The sequence below is a fragment of the Hyaena hyaena genome, unplaced genomic scaffold (assembly GCF_003009895.1).
Source record: "Hyaena hyaena isolate Hyena2069 unplaced genomic scaffold, ASM300989v1 scaffold_29, whole genome shotgun sequence".
In the NCBI taxonomy this organism is placed as follows: domain Eukaryota; kingdom Metazoa; phylum Chordata; class Mammalia; order Carnivora; family Hyaenidae; genus Hyaena; species Hyaena hyaena.
Genome location: NW_024080661.1, coordinates 764687 through 783916, shown reverse-complemented (window position 1 = coordinate 783916; position 19230 = coordinate 764687). Strand labels below are relative to the sequence as shown.

At 40.9% G+C, this 19230-nt stretch overlaps 1 protein-coding gene across 7 annotated transcripts in view; it reads right to left on the bottom strand.

The window, feature by feature from the left end:
* Positions 1 to 716: 716 nt before the first annotated feature.
* IKZF3 (IKAROS family zinc finger 3) overlaps positions 717 to 19230 on the bottom strand; it is a 91268-nt gene continuing 72754 nt past the window's right edge. For 4 of the 7 annotated variants that reach the window (XM_039227960.1, XM_039227962.1, XM_039227965.1 and 1 more), the window contains 2 exons: positions 14266 to 14382; positions 717 to 2480 (listed from right to left, as the gene is read on the bottom strand). In XM_039227960.1, coding sequence (XP_039083891.1) covers positions 1777 to 2480; positions 14266 to 14382 — 821 coding nt within the window. In that variant the 3' untranslated portion in view covers positions 717 to 1776. Of the gene's footprint in view, positions 2481 to 14265; positions 14383 to 14500; positions 14671 to 19230 lie in introns of those variants that run through there. The other 3 variants (XM_039227963.1, XM_039227964.1, XM_039227966.1) reach the window with 2 other exon arrangements.

The window sequence follows — 19230 nt, the reverse complement described above, 5'->3', positions numbered from 1 at the left end:
GAGAGAGAGAGAGAGAGAGAGAGACAGAGAGAGAGAGAGAGAGAGAGAGAGAGAGAGAGAGAAAGGCTTTGGCAAGCAGCTGCAGGTGCCACTTTATGTATATACTTTGGGGCAAGATCAAAATACCTTCCTGTTTTTTGTTCCTCCCCACCATCCTCTTCACATTTACAACTAAGTGGTTAAAGGAAAAATTTAACAACACTACCATTTTCACACCAAAGCAATGTGAAACAGATATTCATACACATACTCTTCTGCTTAATACCCATACATTAAGGGGTCTAAAAAGTAACTGTGGTTACAGCATAATCACATACGTTTAAAGCTGGAAGGGACCTTAGAGAATGTCTAAACCCAACTCTTACTTTATGGTTGAAGAAACTTAGTTTTAAGAGTTAAGTAATTTCCCCAAAGTCATACAGCTAATTAGCAGCCAATATGGAATTCGCAAACAGATTTTGTGACCCCTATTGCAGTACTAAGTTTACAATTATCCCTGCACTTTTCCTTGATGACATATTTCCCATAATAGATGATAAACCTGACCGATATATATGCAGAATCAAGATATTTCAGGAGTTTTTGTGGCATACAGCAGCTCCACTTAAAATGGAGAGAGAAACCCACCCTGCTTGATCAAGGAGAATCTGTCAGCAGAGCTGCCCCCTTCTCATCCCATCAGGAAGCTCAGCACAGATCAAACAACACACATGACGTCTGTCCCTGAATCCTCTCCTCTGGGGAGGGGAGACTAAGTCACTCTTTTTTAATTCTTTGGTGTTTTTGGTTTTTTGCTCAAAAAAAGAAATCATTGGTAAGTGTCTGTACACTAATGCTCCATGAAGGGGACCAAGAACTTTTAGGTAGTTACCCACCCCTCTCCCTGCCCCATGGTGCTTCTAAACCATTTCTCCCTCAGAGCCCAGTTCTGCCAGTCTTGATCATAGGAAATGGATGCCATCGTCCAAAGCAGACAACGTCCTGGAGTTTCAAGGATGCTCTATGTTTAAAGCCATCAGTTCTTCTGATATAGAATTTCTCCTGTACATGATTGGTTTAACCCGAAGCAACATTTAATTGATGATGGGAAGGTTAAAGGGTAGAAGCAGAAGTATCATCGGGTGACTTGATTTTTTTTTTCCTTTGTGTGCTAAGAAATGGGTCTGCTGCCTAGAGACTTGAGTCTTCAATTCTTGGTAACAGATACTTATTTTATGGCTATTCTTTTCCTTACCATTAGAGTATAATTTGGGATGAGGAGATTATATCCTCGACTTTCAGCCTGTGTTAAGTACAGAAGGGCATGGCTTCCAAGCCAGGTTAGCTGGTGAGCTCTTCTTCTTTGTGGACCTGGACATATGACCAAAAGGTTTTTCCACATATGGCTGATTTATCTACGTATCTTGGAAAGAATGTCTCTTGCAGCACACTGAGGGACTCTTTTGACTGGCAACAAACTCCAAGGACTGCTTGTTCTGTTGCTGCCAAAGATAATGGTGAAATACTTCACTGGCTTTTAAATATCGTAAAAATTCAAGTCCATGATGAGAAAACAAAACTTTCACAAAAATGGTAACATGATATACCTGCAAACAATTTCTGAATGAAGACAGCATTTCCCTGTTGCCCATGTGAACATGACCATTTGGACACTAAAAATGGTATGGAAAGGAGTTTGGAAAGGAGTTTGTTTGGAGAATAATTCATTAGGTGGGGTATTGGTTTTAACAAACGATGTTGAATGCTCAGGAGTAAATCATCTTGGGGACAAGATATTCACTTCAGCATGGCTCTGTGCTCTCCTCTGGCTATGTGAGATGAGAACTCATACCGATCATGGCTTCGATATCCACACATGTTACACTCAAAAGGGTCACGAAACCCGTGGCAACCCATGTGAATAGTGAACATCACATAATCCAGGAAGAGGACTCGACAGTGGTCACACCGATACACATCCATCACCTCCCCTTCTTTGTTGATCACTTTGATGGAGTCTCTTGGACAGATGGGTGGGGGCTTGAGGAGTTCATAAGAGCGGGGGACTTCCTTCAGAAGTGGCATCCCATTGCGGACCCGGGGAGGGACCATGTGATTTTGCTGGTAGATGTGATTCTGGCGTTCTTCGTGATTGCTATCAGTGTCCGTGGAATCATGGCCACTATTATTGGGGGAGAGGCCTCTTTCAGAAGGCAGGCTCTTCTCTGGCAGGTGGATATTCTTCTTTTCCAGGTCCTGGGGGGCACCATTTGGCATCTCGGCACGGGTGAGGGCTATGGGATACATGCTGCTGATAACTGGAACCATCTCAGAGGTGGGAGCAGGTGGTGTCTGGACTAAGGGGCGCAGGGCTTCTGCACCGAGATAGCTGATGGCGTTATTGATGGCTTGGTCCATCATCCGGGTCTGTATCATCTCACTCTCTTTTTCGTACATATAGCCAGGATTATAGTTGACGTCAAAGCAGTGGCGCTTCTCACCTAGAACAAGCGAAAGAAAGAATTACAAGAGGAAGAACACATGAGCAGAGAGTTTGTAAAATGATTTTCTGGAGTCCTTGAAAAGGGAGGAAGGACGTGCTACCTGCTCAAGAATACCCAGCTCAGGCAGAATGGCTCCACTGTGTGCTGAAGTCTCAAGCGACAGCACATATTTGGAGAGTCAAAATAAATGAAGCCAGCGGACAAAAGAGGTGTCAGAGATGTCATTAAGTTGAGGCTACAACATGAGCTGTTTCCACATCAGAGGGGAGCACTGGAGAAAAGAAGAGATAAAGAAGAGGCCACTGGGGCAGGGTTCACAGGAGGCCAGGGAGCAACCACAGTGCGGGAGCATGGCCCTTCCACTGTTCCTGGACCCTTATGACCCAATCAATTCCCAAACTCTTATTTTGCTTGTAATTTTCTGCTTGTAATTCTAGGGAGCCAGGGGAACGGAAGTGCTGCAAACAGTGGGGACGCTCAGCAACTGGCCTCTGCAGCTTTTTAAATAGCTATGGGGACCGAAGAAGTAGCTCCCAAACCTCCAACTTACCACTCCCTAAACAAATCATCTCCAGACTGAGATTTAAGAAAATGAACTTCAAGTGTAGAATGTTTTAGAAAAGCTTTTTTGATGAAAGATCATGGTCTTTTTTCCTTTCATAAAGTATGTTATTCTTTTGCTTGAAAAAAAAAAAAGTATCATTGATACACAGGTGATCATTAGGACCTATCTCACATGTAACTGAAAAATGTACTTGTGGTCACCCTGTCCTACTGCTCTTGTCAAACTGCTGAGAAATTCTGAAAACAAGAGTTTAGCCACCATTGGGGTGTGGGTGTTGTGTGTTAGAATACAGAGGCTCTCTGGCCACAGGGAAGGCAGGACCAGGGTCTGCAGTGATGGGCAGATCTGCTCAGTGGGGAGTGGCTGGTAGAGGGAAGAGAGAGGGGAGGATGTGTCAAGCACTGAGAATGGGGCTGAGGTATCGCTGATGCTTTTTCATTCTGCAGACACCAGATTCTGGGGAGATTTGCTGAACTAGATCCTCTCTTCCGTAACCTTCCCTAGGCATGTGATGGTTCCAAAGCTTGTCCCTGCCATACAGTAAAGGGTCCGATAATGAAAGAATTCAAGAAAGCAAAAGAATTGGAAGAACCGGTTTCTGTTCTTGAGAAAAAACTAGTGGGAGAGAAACAAATCTGTATGCAGGGATCAGAGAAGAATAAATGTTAGAAGTTGTGAAAGGACAGCCCTGCTCTATGGAGGTCTTTGATTTTATTCTAAATGCCATATTTGAGGCAGTTAAGTAGGGGAGTAACATGTCTTCTGTAAAAAGAATTATAAGGCAAGGGTAAGACAGTTTGGTAGAAATTGTATATTTAAGTGCAAAACATTTAAATGCAAAACATTCAAGAATACTTGGGGCAGGGACAGCATTCTTGGAAAACCCAGATTTTGAGAAGGATCTTTTTTTTTAAAATTAATTTTAAATGTTTTATTTATTTCTGAGAGAAACACACACACACACACACACACACACACACACACACACACACCATGAACAGGGAAGGGTCAGAGAGAGGGAGACACAGAATCTGAAACAGGCTCCGGGCTCTGAGCGGTGTCAGCACAGAGCCTGATGCGGTGCTCGAACCCACGAACCGTGAGATCATGACCTGAGCCGAAGTCAAACACTGAACTGACTGAGCCACCCAGACGGCCCGAGAAGGGTCTTAATGAACTGGTATGACATAGCTTTTCAGAAAGGTTGATGAGACATCCTGATTGAGGGAGGAGCATGACAGAAGGCAGAGAAGTGGTACTACACAGGGCACAAGCAGGGAAGAGTAAGAGAGTCTGGCTCTATCAGGAACAATGAAATACAGCATTTCTCAAACTTCAATTATTCTCTCACGTTCTGCAATATTGACACCTCAGGGTAGCGTGGTGGTTGATCCAGCCAGGTGGGACTGGATCTGATGTTGGCTCATTGGTTACCTGTTGTGTGATACTGGGCAAGTTAATGTGTCTATGGCTCCATGTTCTCATGTATAAAGGGGATAATAATTGTATCTACCACCCAGGGTCACTGGGAAATGCTTCGAAAAATGCCTAGTATGTAAAAAGCACTTGGTAAATGTTAGGAGTTTTTGTTTTGTTGGAATCAGCTCACCTTTTCTTTCTCTCTCTCTCTTTTTTTTGCTAAAATGAATTCTCTTTAAAAAATATGTTTATTTATTTTGAAAGGGAGAGAGAGTGTGTGTGCTCGTGTGCCAGCAGGGGAGGGGCAGAGAGGGAGGGAGGGGGAGAGAGAATCCCAAGCAGGCTCTGGTCTAGCAGCATGGAGCCTGATGTGGGACTTGATCTCATGCACCTGAGATCATGACCTGAGCTGAAATCAAGAGTTGGATGCCTAACTGACTGAGTCACCCAGGTGCCCTGAGTTTTCTTTTTCTTTTCTTTTTTTCTAATGTTTGTTTACTTTTTGAGAGAGAGAGAGAAAGAGAGAGAGAGAGAAGCAGGCGAGGGGCAGAGAGATGGAGACACAGAATCCGAAGCAGGCTCCAAGCTCTGAGCTGTCAGCACAGAGCCCAACACAGGGCTCGAAAACATGAACCGCGAGATCATGGTCTGAGCCTAAGTCTGACACTTAATGGATGGAGTCACCCAGGCACTCCACGAGTTTGCTTTTTTTTTTTTTAATATTTTTATTTATTTCTAGGAGAGAGAGAGAGAGACAGCGTGAGCAGGGGAGGGTCAGAGAGAGAGGAGATACAGAATCTGAAGCAGGCTCCAGGATCCGAGCTGGCAGTCAGCACAGAGCCCGACGCGGGGCTCGAACCCACGAACCGCGAGATCATGACCTAAGTGAAAGTTGGACGCTTAACTGACTAAGCCACCCAGGCGCCCCAACGAGTTTGCTTTTTAAGTAAACTTTGTATCACTAACATAAATGGAAAGCTAGAATCACCTACCACAAATAGAAGGTAATTATGAAAAGTAAAGATAATGCAATAGAGCGATTTATTTAAGTTTTGATCAGATACGGCAACTACTTGGAAACAAAGACCCCCTCTCTTTGTTAAAAACAGAGATTGCCAAGTGTGAGATTAGTGTTAATGAAAACTAACATCAAATTAAGTCTAAACCTTTTTCCTTTGGTATAATCAGGAAGATTGAGAGGGAACTAAAAAACAAAATAATTTTCTTGCCCCATGGGCCTCCTGGCATTTTGCATTCCACATTTGGGGAGATATTGAAAAAAGGTAACACATGGTGAAACTAAATGATGGGCATTCTGAATTTGGATTTGGATTTGAACAAAGATTTGAACAAAGAGCAAACTGCTACATACCCTTGAGCAAGGGAGGCTTGTGTCAAAATTTTATTTTCAGGAAATTAACCGAACAGCAAAGTGTAAGATAGACCAGGACAGTGAGAAATGGGAGCCAGAAAGAGCAGCTAGAAGACTAATGGAGTCAGATGGATTTGTCCTGCATCTCCACTACCTAAAGGCCAACCTGATAGTTTCTAGACAAACACCTGAGAGAAAAAAAAATATGCAAAGAAAAACACCCTGTCTTGGCAATTGAATAAAAAGCAACAGAAAAGTAGACCTTTGCCAAAGTCATCAGTGGTTCTTATTTGCAACTTCCAGATTGAATATATCTTTGATCAAAGCTGTTTGAAAGAATGAGGCGGAGAACATGAAAGCCAGCTAAGGTCACAAATATTCATTCCCCTGAACGTGACACAGAAATGGTGAACTTTGGCTTCCTGGCCTTTTCAAGGTCATCGATGATTTTCCAGTGTGGCTGGCTCTACTGAACTCCCCAGATACCAGGGGTCCGTGAGAATCTTTTTATCTTTTCAGCTAACAGAGAAGTTCCAGAAAGTTTCCGGGGTGGGGCAGACACATCATAAACTCTGCTTTTATCCTTTCTCCTGAGAGTTCGCTTTACTGAACTAGGCCTACAGTTTCAGAGTCTATACCACCTGCAGCACATGTCAGAAAACAGCTGAGTGCTAAAGTTGTAAGAGGCAAAACAGTAAGAGGGAAATAAACCTTTGGATGAGTGGAAATATGTGACTGAGTTCTGTGGTTAACACAGACCATTGTTCATTGTGAAGATGGGAGAACCTCAGATCTTCACGTGCACGCAACTGCAATCATCAGGTCCCCTCATCTCTGAGTTACGGTAACTTGAGTAGTGCAGATGATTATCAGTCACCTGTAGACACGATGACTCAATGTGTATGAAACTCAGAAGGGGTAAGCTACAGTAATTGAAAAGCCAACAGCTCACGTTTCTTTAGTAACATACTCATAAAAAAGGTTAGTCAAACCACAAGAGTGTAACTTCTCCCAAACCTGCACGGAACCTCTAGTCCAGCTTGTAGTCAAAATCATACCACACCTTTGAATGATTAATGATAGCAGCTTCAGGCTGAATTAGAGGTTTCCTTCTGATGAAAGTACAAATGGTAGCAACAAGTTCTGAGTTTAGGAACCAAGGCTGCCTGGTTGGGCCATTACTTACCCATGTTTCCTTTTAAAGGTGTCAATCACTCAATCCCTACCATCTAGGCTTTGGTAACTCTAAACTGAACAACTGCCTGACCTGAATTGTTGCAATGTGGTGAGGGTGTATGGTTGTTGGCTTCTAAGCACCAACTTGAAAGTACAGAATCACAGCCTAGAGCTAAAAGGGACCTTAGCTGAGCACACGGATTTAGACCTCTGCCTTCAGGCTGAGGCAAGATCCAACCACCCTAATCTGTTTACTTCTGGGTTTTTAAAAGAAAAAAAATTTTTTTTTAGTGTTTTATTTATTTCTGAGAGAGAGAGAGAGACAGTATGAGCAGGGGAGGGTCAAAGAGAGAAGGAGATACAGAATCTGAAACAGGCTCCAGGCTCTGAGCTGGCTGTCAGCACAGAGTCCAACGTGGGGCTTGAACCCATGAACCGTGAGATCATGACCTGAGCCGAAGTCAGACACTTAACCAACTGAGCCACCCAGGCGCCCCTACTTCTGGGTTTTATACTTCATACTACCTAGCACAGTGCCTTACAGATAATACTAAAAGGAATAGCTACTATTTACTGAGCCCTTACTGTATACGCAGTGCTGTCCTAGGTACTTTTTGTATATTGTCTCATTTGCCTAAGGTGAATTAGCATCTCTTAATCAGATGAAGAACCTAAGAACAGGTTAACTTGCCAAGGTCAGTTAGTCGGTAAATGGAGAACTAGGATGCAATCTAAGGGACTAAATATATCTGTCTATGAGCATTAACTGCTGTTTCCTGGCTGTTACCTTGCCCATGGCTGCACAATCCCACCACGGGCAATGACTTCAGATCTCTGCTTGGGTGGTTCCCATAAGCAGTGGACCAGCAACTGTGCTTTGTTCCAAATGGACCAGCACCATGCATTCAAGAAATATCTATGATGCCCAGAGTTGTGATGTCTGTAAGTACTTAACTGAATGCCTGGCATGTGTAAAAACACTCAATAAGTGGTAGATCATTTATTATTTTTATTATCATTATTAGCCTCACACCATGTTAGGTGCTTTGAGGAATATAAACATAATTGCAGTCCAATAGGAGATGCAACATTTATGCAATTTCATTACAAATCAATATCTCTAATACAAAGCATACAATAGTCAAGAGAGTATAGAGAAAAATATGGATGGCTTCTCAAATATGCCACATAATGTGGGACAAATATTAATCTATTCTTTATTTTTTAATTAAAAATGTTTAATGTTTATTTTTGAGACAGAGAGAGAGAGATAGAGCACAAGCAGGGGAGGGCCAGAGAGAGAGGGAGACACAGAATCTGAAGCAGGCTGAGCTGTCAGCACAGAGCCCTATGCCGGGCTCCAACTCACTAACTGTGAGATCATGACCAGACCAGAAGCTGGATGCTTAACTGATTGAGCCACCCAGGTGCCCCTGTTCATTAACGTCTCCTTGTTATTTGAGGTGGTGGCAATGATCGTGGTGGGGACAGTTCTATATATCACCAAACACTGACTGTTAAGCTTGCCGTGAGTGCAGGGGGAGAACAGAGTAGAGAGAGAACTCTGGAGGCTATGTGAATTTAGACCATGTGTACTTTTTTTTTAAAGTTTATTTATTTATTTTAAGAGAGAGAGAGCACTACGCAAGTGAGAGCACAAGAGGGGGAGGGGCAGAGGGAAAATCCCAGGCAGACTCAGTGCTGACAAGAGAGAGCCCAATGAGGGGCTTGAACTCAAGAACTGAGAGATATGACCTGAAACAAAGTCAGAAACTTTAACTGACTGAACCACCAGGCATCTCCTGACTCTGTACTTCTTTTTTTTTTTTTAATGTTTATTTTTATTTTTGTGAGACAGAGACACAGCATGAGGGGCAAGGGGCAGAGAGAGAGAGGGAGGCACAGAATCTGAAGGAGGCTCTAGGCTCTGAGAGGTCAGCACAGAGCCCGATGCGGGGCTAGAACCCACCAACTGCGAGATCATGACCCAAGCTGAAGTCGGATGCTTAACCGACTGAGCCACCCAGGCGCCCCAGACCATGTTTACTTCTAAGGACAGATGTGAGTGAGGGTATCCCAGACAGACAGCATGGATAGAACCATTACATACAAGAGGGAAAGTATTACACAGAAGTGGGAGTAGATCACTGTGGCTGAATTAAAAGATTACTTGGCTGAAATGATAAAATGAGAAAAGGTAACTTGGAGACAGATTGTGCAAGGCTCAGAACACCTGGGTGGTTCAGATTTTATTCCATTGGGAAGCCACTGAAAGGTTTTTTTGAAGGTGGGGGGAATGATTTGAACTTTAGAAAAATAACACATTTCCACTATTATAGTCATCATGAGGGGTGATGTGAAATATTCAGGTTTTCTTTTGAAGTTTCAAGTCACTGAAATGTATTTGCCGCTGCCTTCATACATCTCCCATGCATATTATCGCTTACTCTTACTGCAAGCACATATCCAAAAAAAGGAGGGGGGGCAGGTAAGTAGGGTAAATGGAATATATGATGAGATGATGGCTATGATTTCAATCTAAATGAGACTAAAGTGACTAACATTTCTTCCAGGAGGAGGAAAGCAGCAGGGAGCCACAGAACGGGCAAGAAGGGGAGCAAACAGAGAGTGGTGGGGGTGGTGGTGAGGAAAACTGAGCTGGAGACTGTATTTTGTTGCTACAGAAGCCTTGTCCTCTGTGAGAGGTGCTATTTGGATGTCATTGGTCCTAAAGGAGTCACCAGGGGAAGACTTCTTTTCTCAAGAAGACACCCCCGAGGGAGAATGATTGCCCTTCTTCAAGGGCTTTTTCTTCCACCAGCTTTCAGTGACTACAGCTCCTCTCTGTCCAGAGCCCTGGTGTAGCACACATGATGTGCACTGCTTGGGGTAACCTCCCAGGGAAGGAAGGCCTTGGACTGCAGTATGTTTTTAGGCCTTGGCCCTGACCCTGCTCTGTCACCTATTAGTTGCATCTCTCCATCTCTCTAATTCTTCCTCCTTCCCTGGTGAAAGAACTCTCTGGGAGTTCCTGATATCCCTTCAAGCTCTAAAATCTCATGATTTTATAATGTTTATAGGATTATACATTTCAGTCCTTTGGGAAGGGGTGGGAGAAGATACTTTTTGCTGTTAGAAACGAGTATTCAAACTGCTTCCTGTCGCTCTGTTAACCAAAGCAGACAATTTCTCATTAGTTACTTCACAGGGAGAATCGATGGTGTTTGTTGAAGTGTCAAAACCTCACCAGAATGTTTACCGCGGCTGAGTGAGATCTGTTTTCATGTTCTTTTCAACATGAAAACTTCCTTTAATAAAGTAATACATAAATTAAAAATAATAAGGAGATGCTATGGTAACCACTTTGGTCGGAATAACACATCTGTTTTTGGAGAAAGAATGAAAATCAGAAAAAGAAATATGCAGAAATGTAGTCCTTTTCCTCCTCCCTCCAGGAGAGAAATCTGGTCTCTATTTTGAGCCAAGTATTTGAAGATGGCCTAGTTAGAAGTCTATTCAAACAAGTTTGTAACAGGAGAATAAGATGCAGAGAAAGGACAACTCTTGAAAGGGTTAGGTGCTAAAAAGTGAGGCCTTTGTATCCTTTGAAGAGAGCAAGTAAGAATTATTTTGATGATGTAAAGATGCTTATTTCTAATGATTGTGTTTTGATTTATGTCTTATCTTACAAAGAGTGAAACAAAACATCTGAGAGAATTAGGAAAGAAATTATTTTATTTTTCTCCTATGTGGGCAATTTAATTTTACTCTTATGCTTCAATATGCATGCTTTGTGTTTCTTTTTAAAAAATTTTAATGTTTATTTATTTTTGAGAGAGAGAGAGTGCACATAAGCAGAGGAGGGGCAGAGAGAGAGGGAGACACATAATCCAAAGCAGGTTCCAGGCTCTGAGCTGTCAGCACAGAGCTCAACATGGGACTCGAACTCACGAACTGTAAGATCATGACCTGAGCCAAAGTTGGATACTTAACCAACTGGGCCACTCAGGCACCCCCTTTGTGTTTCTAAATGCACCTGGACTTAATCCAATCTGTCCCTCTTCCTCAGTTCATCTCTAATGGATAGAAGATGCTACCTACTGGTGATTATCTCTAGCCTGCTGGGAAAGTAACAGGTTGACCTGATGGTATAATTTCACCTTAACCCTCATAGTTCAAGAGGTCAGGGAAGCAAAGGTTGGTCTGGGTGCTGTGCAACTGTCAGCAAGGATTAAAGGGAGTGACTCATTCTTCCTTCACACTTTACCCTTTGCCATTTCCCTGGCAGCTGAATCTTTTCAGAAATGGTGCCTTGGAGAGGAAATACAGGAGACGGAAGAGGAGAGAAAAGGAGAGAAAGCATTAGCCCCGTATGTTTTGTAGTTCTTCATCCCATATGCTGCAGTGTCAAATGTTCCTTTTCTCTCCCCGATATCAATCAAAAAGGTTGATTTCATTAAATGATTCAATAAATAAAGGAAACATTTTATTTAAAAACAATCTTGGGGCACTTGGATGGCTTAGTCAGTTGAGCATCAACTTCAGCTCAGGTCATGGTCTCATGGTTCGTGGGTTTGAACCCTGTGTTGGGCTCTGTGCTGACGGCTCAGAGCCTGGGGCCTGCTTTGGATTCTGTGTCTCTCTGTCCTCCTCGGCTCATACTCTGTCTCTCTGTCTGTTTCTCTCTCTCAAAAATAAATAAACATTAAAAAAATTTTTTTTAAATCTCTAAAAGGAAGGTTCAGGATATCAGCTAATGCTAGATTAGAACAGGGCTTAGGAACAAGAACACCATGGATATGGCAGGAGGGCTATCCCCATTTCCTGATGAATGAACGGATGAAAGAGCAAATGAACAAATAGTAATGCCCTCAGTAAAATATATGAATGTTGGCCAAATGCAGCTGTTTGATAGATTCTCGGATTTAACCACACCTTCCTAAAAAAAAAAAAACAACTAAAATATCTGATATGGTTCATAACATAAACACCTCGTCTGTATAGCCTTGAGAGAACAGTTATCTGAAGCTACACATATGGGCTTATAAACACAAAGTGGTATTCATAATTGCAGCCTTTGCTAATTCATCTCACTGACTTGTAGAATGATAGAGCTGATAGGGACCTTCCCGATCACTTCATCATCTATTCAGTCTCCTCATTTCACAGATGAATAAACAGAGGCCCAGAAAGGTTATGTGATTTGTCTAAACACACACAGTTAAGAAATGACTGAGCTAGAATCGGAACCTGGGTCATTTGGCTTCAAATCCAGTGTTCTTCCTACTGTGCTACATACCACAATTTACCAAACAAAATTTCCCCCAGTTATTCAGGGCCTTGAAATTGCCACTTCAGCTCAAATCAAGAGCTAACTCTACTTGGGTTTCCTGATTCCAGCATAGAGAGAACATGATAGTTCAAAAGATGAGAGAAATCAGCACCTACAAGCATCTTTCAAGAAGTCTGGAAATGAAGGAGTGGAAGTCTTCTGGTCACAAGGGTAACAAATGGAACAGATCGCTGATGTAACAAGCAGAGTGGCATGGAACTGGGCATAGGAAATGTGTTTTCTAAAACCCATGAAAATACCAAAGCAATTTTTATTATATATTTTTTGATTATATTAAGTAGGGTTTTGGCTCAACTATTGGTGTAGGGCACCTACAAGGACTAAGCACCTTCTCTCCTATTTTAGTTCTCTTAGACCAAAATACATTGACTACAATTGGATTGAAATTGCATCACTTTACATTTTTTTTCTTCCGCATTACTCTCCATGTCCCTCTCCACATCAAGTATAGCCATTTCTAGAGTTAAAACTTTCCCCCAAATAAATTATAAGGTACATTACACTCCTAGAATAACAACTATACTGTCCTTTTGTTCTGACTCCAGTCAGAACTTCTTAACAGGAGTCAAGCTTAAGAGATATATGAGCAACATCTTAAGACTGCATCTTGGAATCACAATTGATCCACTGCTCCTAAACTCTACATAGAAGCCACTACATTCCCCTGACATTTCTCACTAGGGAGGGGGAAAATGGTAATGGGGGCTCGGGGGGTGTGTCTCTCTAAACCAAAATGTACCAACTTTAGTCTGACACAATTCTTAAAGTGATTAAAAAGGTACAAAAACTTCTCAGCTAATCAAAATAAAATAAATAAGGCATAAGTACCTAAATAAGCATAAATACAAAGCTCAGTAATTTTGAAATACATTAGTTCTTTCAATAAATCTCTATAATTCACATAAAGTATCTGCCTGTAAAAAGAAAATGACCTAGACCATAATAAAATTTAACCAGATTTAAAAACCAGGCAGGTTATCTATAAAAGCTATTGGAAAGAATAAGCACAAAAGGACTGTAGTGAGAAATCAACAGCAGCAAGTAGCTTTGGAAAAACAGAATGACAGTTTTCTAAAATTTTACTGGTGTTGAGGGAGGTCTATTTTCGTGTGACAACTATTTTTGTTCAGTATCACTGAATTTCAATTTATAGCAAAACTGATGCATTCAATTCAGCTGCCCTCTTCACAAATACAAATCTATTTTAAATACCATGGTCACATTTATGTAAACATCTGGGAGAATTGGGCAAAACATCTCTGCCGTTCAGCAGTCCTAACACTTTAATAAACATAATTATTTCTTAGCCATCTCATTCTGCTGCATTGTTTGACAATGTGAAAACCAATGGCATAAAAATTAACTCCTGTAAGACAAATGATTGAATCCAGCCTTGTTATTTAAATCTATGTTCTCCCAACCACATTCTCTTAAAGCCAGTCCTCAATCAAATTCAAGAAAGTATGGCAATAAGTTTTAGAGCATGAAAAAGTTTGGGCACGATTACAGAAGCAACTTGTAAAATATAATTACAAAAGGTTACAGAAATGCTATCTCAAACATCTTACTGGTGTCAATTGCACAAACATTGTCATGCAACATATGTCATTCAGAATAAAGAGGAAGGAACAGCATTTTTAACACCAACTCCATTTAGGAAATTGGATATCAAATACTTCCATCTTCAGGAGTTAAGATTATTCAGTTAAAACATCTTATTCTACTTGCCCTAGTTATCAAAATGAAGCATGAAGAATAAAAGTGTACAATGAAAACCAATTACCTTATTTTAACAGAGATTAAGCTAGGAAGGGCCTGTGTAATATATAAGCATCCCACGTTATCTCGTTTAAACTATCTGCTAACAACAGCAGGAAAAAAAGGGTTGCATTCTTACCAATGAATTTCTGAGGCATTGAGCTTTTTCGTTTTGCCACATTGCTTGCTAATCTGTCCAGAACGAGAGCTCTTTCACTTCCCATCTCTGCTTTGATGTGTCTTGCCTCCGCACTTGCTGGTTTGGAAAAATGTAAAAAGAAGAGGGAAAGGAACACGGTGGTAAATGAGGGAGAAAAGGAAATAAACTGGAAGGAAAAGTATCAGACGTCTGATGCACGCTCTGTTGTTGTTACCTGTTATTACTGCTCAGATTCTTGCCTGGGGTACCTGCTGTGGTCAGTGAAGCCAGCACCAGGGCACGTTCAAATCTTGCAGTCTTATGCTGAGATGGGAAAGCCCGACCCATCCCCAACCAGTATCTTCATTAGCAAGAGGAAGTATTAAATAAACAGCCTGGACGTGGTTGGTTGCAAAAAGATAGATAGATGGAGATCTTCTAACCCCCGATCAGCCTTCTTTCTGATTCTGAGTAACTGCGTGTGACACCTGCAGACTGATATAATTCTTCTAAACAACTTAAAAAAAAAAAGTATGGTGCCCCAGATTTACTGTTCTGTTTATGTTAATAGCACTTTTGAAAATAGATACACTTACCCAGACAGCAAGAAATCTACTCAGTGATTTGTGTATTGAAATTCTGAGTGTTTCTTTTCTTTTTTTCCAGCATGTTCCTTTCAGTTCCTATCTTTTAAATTCTATTTCTCTGGGCTCTGCATTATCTGTTTCATATGCTCCTCACATTTCAAAATTGTCTCAGAATTTCCCTGAGCAACACTTCTGTCTTGAAATTAAGAGCAATTTGTATAATGCATCTTTATTATATTTCTAATGAACAATGTAAATAAAAACTGCCTAAGAATATGGTCTAGTTGTTAATCCACGACTAGACCCCTAAATGGTGTAGGTTTGTGGTTCTCAGACCTCCCCGAACACTAGAATCAGCTGAAGAGAATGTAGGAAACCCCTATGCCCAGCTTCCCCTTCAGATCCTAAAATCAGGATCTGTGGTGTAGGCACCTAGGCAACAATATTTTTGAAGCTCTTCAGATGATTTTAAAATGCAGCCAGAATTGAAAACCATTAGAATATACAGATAGTACTAACATCTAACCAATTTAATAATAAATTGGAATAAATATAGTATAGTTTGCCCTGGTACAGCAGGTAGTACTCAGTAAAAGTCCATGTCTAAAGCTCAAAGAGATACCAGCTGATCTAGATGTCAGGCTTTAAACTAGCAAATGATGCTAGCTCAAGCTACAGATCAGAAAACTTTTCTGTAAAGGGCCAGATAGCAAATATTTTCAACTTTGTGGGGCACATATAGTCTCTGTTCCATGTTCTTTGATTTTCCCTCCAACTCACCACCCTTTAAAAAGGTATAAACCTCTTTACACAGTCTTCTGGCTACATTTGGCCCAAGGGTCAGAGTTTGCTCACTCCTGTCTGCCACAATCATATTGTGGCACTACAAACATTTCTTTTGTTTTATCATAAGCATTTCAGGAGGTCCAAACTAATGATGTATCCATACATTTCTAATGTCTCTAAGGAAGAAGAAATTGAAATTAGTTTAAACTAGAGTAAAAATCAAGTGCTGGTTGCAGAATGGATTTTGTCTTCTCAAATATATGCACAGGTTTAGGGATGGTCAGTGCTCATTCTGTAGTTGAAGGGTTTGCTGTGTGAAAAGATTCTAATATACAGAAATAATGTCACAAATTCGACGGTCTCTCAGACATTCAGTACCACAAACTGGCATGCCCAGAGAGAAGAAAATTGGCCACCTCTGCAGGTAAACAAAAGAGAAAAACTTCCAGGGCAGGACTGTCAATTATAGCCAGGGCAAGTAACCTAAAGCCAAATTAGAAAAAGAGAATTCAAAATACCAAATATGTTTCATTGTATTACTAGCTTGTCTTTGTTTTTCGTTGCCGGTCATTACACAATAAATTATAAGCTCAAGGACTTTAAAATTTAGGAATAAAATTTAGGAATAAAATGGAATCTGGCTCCAAAAAGGATTAAGAGAAGAGGATGATGACCATATTTACTAGACTTTGTGAGTTTCCTATCAAATGTAATTATATGCTCCAAAGAAATAAGTCCCTGTCTCTGGTTTAAGTTATTAACAACATTATTCCTGCCAATGAAAACAATAAGGGTCAGAATAAGGGCCTGGGTAGGTTTGGGGCTGGTGGTAAAGCACTGTCACTTTGGCTGGCTGGCTGTTATAAATAATGGGCATTTCAGCGACAGGACACTTTGCTACTGAGTGAAGTGGGTCGAATTCTGTCCAGCACAGGGATAGGTTTAAATGACCAAACAGGAAACTATTATATATATTATTTCCTTTAACACAAACCACCACCAGATGTGGCACTACCCAGAACCCCAAGAGCAAAGAGATGAAAGACAAAGGCTTGGGATTTGAAATCAGTTCCTGAGGCTGTTATAAGGAGGTTTTTTCTTAGGAGCAGCTAAGGGTGCTTTGACTGGGAACATTCATTCTGGTCTGAGCAACTTTGGGAGGATTAAATCCACACCCTGCTCCCACCCCAACCCCACTCTGTATTATTATCGGAAAGATTTATAATGAAAGGAAAACGAAAAACAGTCCTGTGAGAATTTTTAACTCCATCCCCATTTTACCCCTATTTGTATTGGTATCTTCAGTCACTCCTCTAGTGCACCAATCACCCCCCAGAGATATGTGCCTTCAGCCCCATAAGCATTATGTAGCTAGCCTACTTTTCCCATTCAGCTCTCAGCAGTCACTGTCTACATTTTAACCAGTCACTATCAATTACCACAAGCAGCTTTCTGAGGACACATGTTCAATATCCTCTATATTTGGGAGGATGTTAGAGTGGGGATACATGACCTAAATAATGTAATGAGGGCATGTCACTAAATGGCAACCTTCCGAGATAACATCATCTTTTATCCCTGGTTACTCACCAAGCTCCTCTTGACAGTCATTTCTAGATAAATCTTACTCTGTAAACCAGTGACCAAATGCCTGACATTTAAAAAGATAACATTCTGAAGTGTGTGGATGAACAGATAACTGGGGACATGGGTGGAGACTTTCCCATTCCCACAACTCTCGTTAGAGTGAAAGAAATCCTCTGAAGCAAATTGAGAGGGCTTCCATCCCCGCAAACCCCTCTCCCTGGCTTGTTCACTCAAAATAGCAACTCCAAGATCCCAACCATCACTGGACATGTGAACATGCTCTAGAGATTATGTTCATCTTTACTGAGTTAACTGTTCTCAAATTGGCAAATGAAGCAAAGGTTAACACCTCAGTTGAACGTGCTGCACTCTTTTCTTCCCAAACTGCTGGTCTTTTGCCTTGCAGTTATCGGACACGTGCTGTACAATACCAGGCAATGGCCGCTCTTTAATAACACAAAGATATGCTCTGCAGTTAGAGGATCTCTTCAGGATTATGAGGAATTTAGGCAGTACGCTGAAAAGCAAACAAAGAGGACCACTGGCTTTTGGTCCTCTGCTTCAACTTGAAGACCCAACTGTCTATTTATATAGTCTAGACTTGTTATCTTGCCACATCATGTCTCAAAAATGTAAGTGGAGGGAAACCAGTTTGGCAAGATAGTAAGGGGACAAGATAATGGGTTTAAATGATGAAATAGGAAATCCGTTCCTGGGTGGTGTTTGGCAGTTTAATGTTGCAAGGGATGGGTGCGGGGAATACAGGATAGTGGCAAAAGGCAATTTACACACTTGGTTCATGACTGAGCATAGGGGTAGGGCTGTAATTCTAGATCAATTCCCCTTCATGTCACTTGCCTACTACATGGTGGATGTACCAATTTTCATCTGGAAAATGATTTTAAAGACATGTTGAGAAAATAAATAATAAAACTAATATGAAGTCATAATTACAGAACAGGTTTCTACCTTTAATCTCCACATAAGTCCTAATTGTCTGGCTTTCAGTTAACTATTTCCATGATGCAATTTCTACCTAAAAGTGACTGCAGATTTAACTGTGCAATAGGTTGTGTTTTTGTGTTTGTTCAAAATCTTTCATTTGATCTTGAAGTGTTAAATGGAGCTCAAATAAGAGGCATTGCTTCCTGTCTCTTCTCTGGTGTGGTCAGTAAGTAGCTAGTGGACGGTGGAACAAAGGGGTGTTATTGTGTAAGGAGAATTGTCTAACAAAAGATTGCTATCAAAGACTGAGGCAGGTTCTAACAAAAAAAAAAAAGCTACATAAAATTGTTGCCTTTTTGAGCAAGTAGAATGAATACTACCTAGATAGTATCACTTTTTAAGAAGAAAAATCAGTTGGGAAAATCAACTTTTAAAACATTTAAACTTTTCCTTTGGTCTGCTACTTGGCAAAAATATAAGTTTATTCTAAAATTCTTATTCTTGTATTGGCTCAGCTGAAACTATGAGAGTGAAGATAAAAGGTTGTGACTCCTAGATTCATAAATAAATATAATTATTCAATTACTTTAAAAATCTTGTTATTGCTAGAACTCATTGTCATACAAAAATATGTCCCGCTCCAAGTACTCATAATTTGTGTGAAATGAGGCTAAATGAATCTCTATGCCAGCTGTTAGGCCCTTTCCGGAATAAGAATCAAGCTAATGAGAAAATGAAATCCGTGCTCTTCTCTATTTTTTTTTCATATACATTCCATTAAGACAGCAGAATTGGATTATCTTGATGATGTCACTCATGAGGTCTGGTGTAAAAACTTGGCCTGAAGTAGCAATATCACATGTGCCTCTATTAGACCTTTGTATTATATTAATAGATCAAATGACCATTGCCTTGTTGGATTGTGATTTCTCCAAGGATAAGAGCTAAATTTTCACTCATCTTTACAAACAGTTCTGTTATGGCTCTGGCACATAGAGAACCCAACAAATGCTATCTGAATAATAATTTAAAAAATGATTAGTGAGGCCAGAAGTCCTAT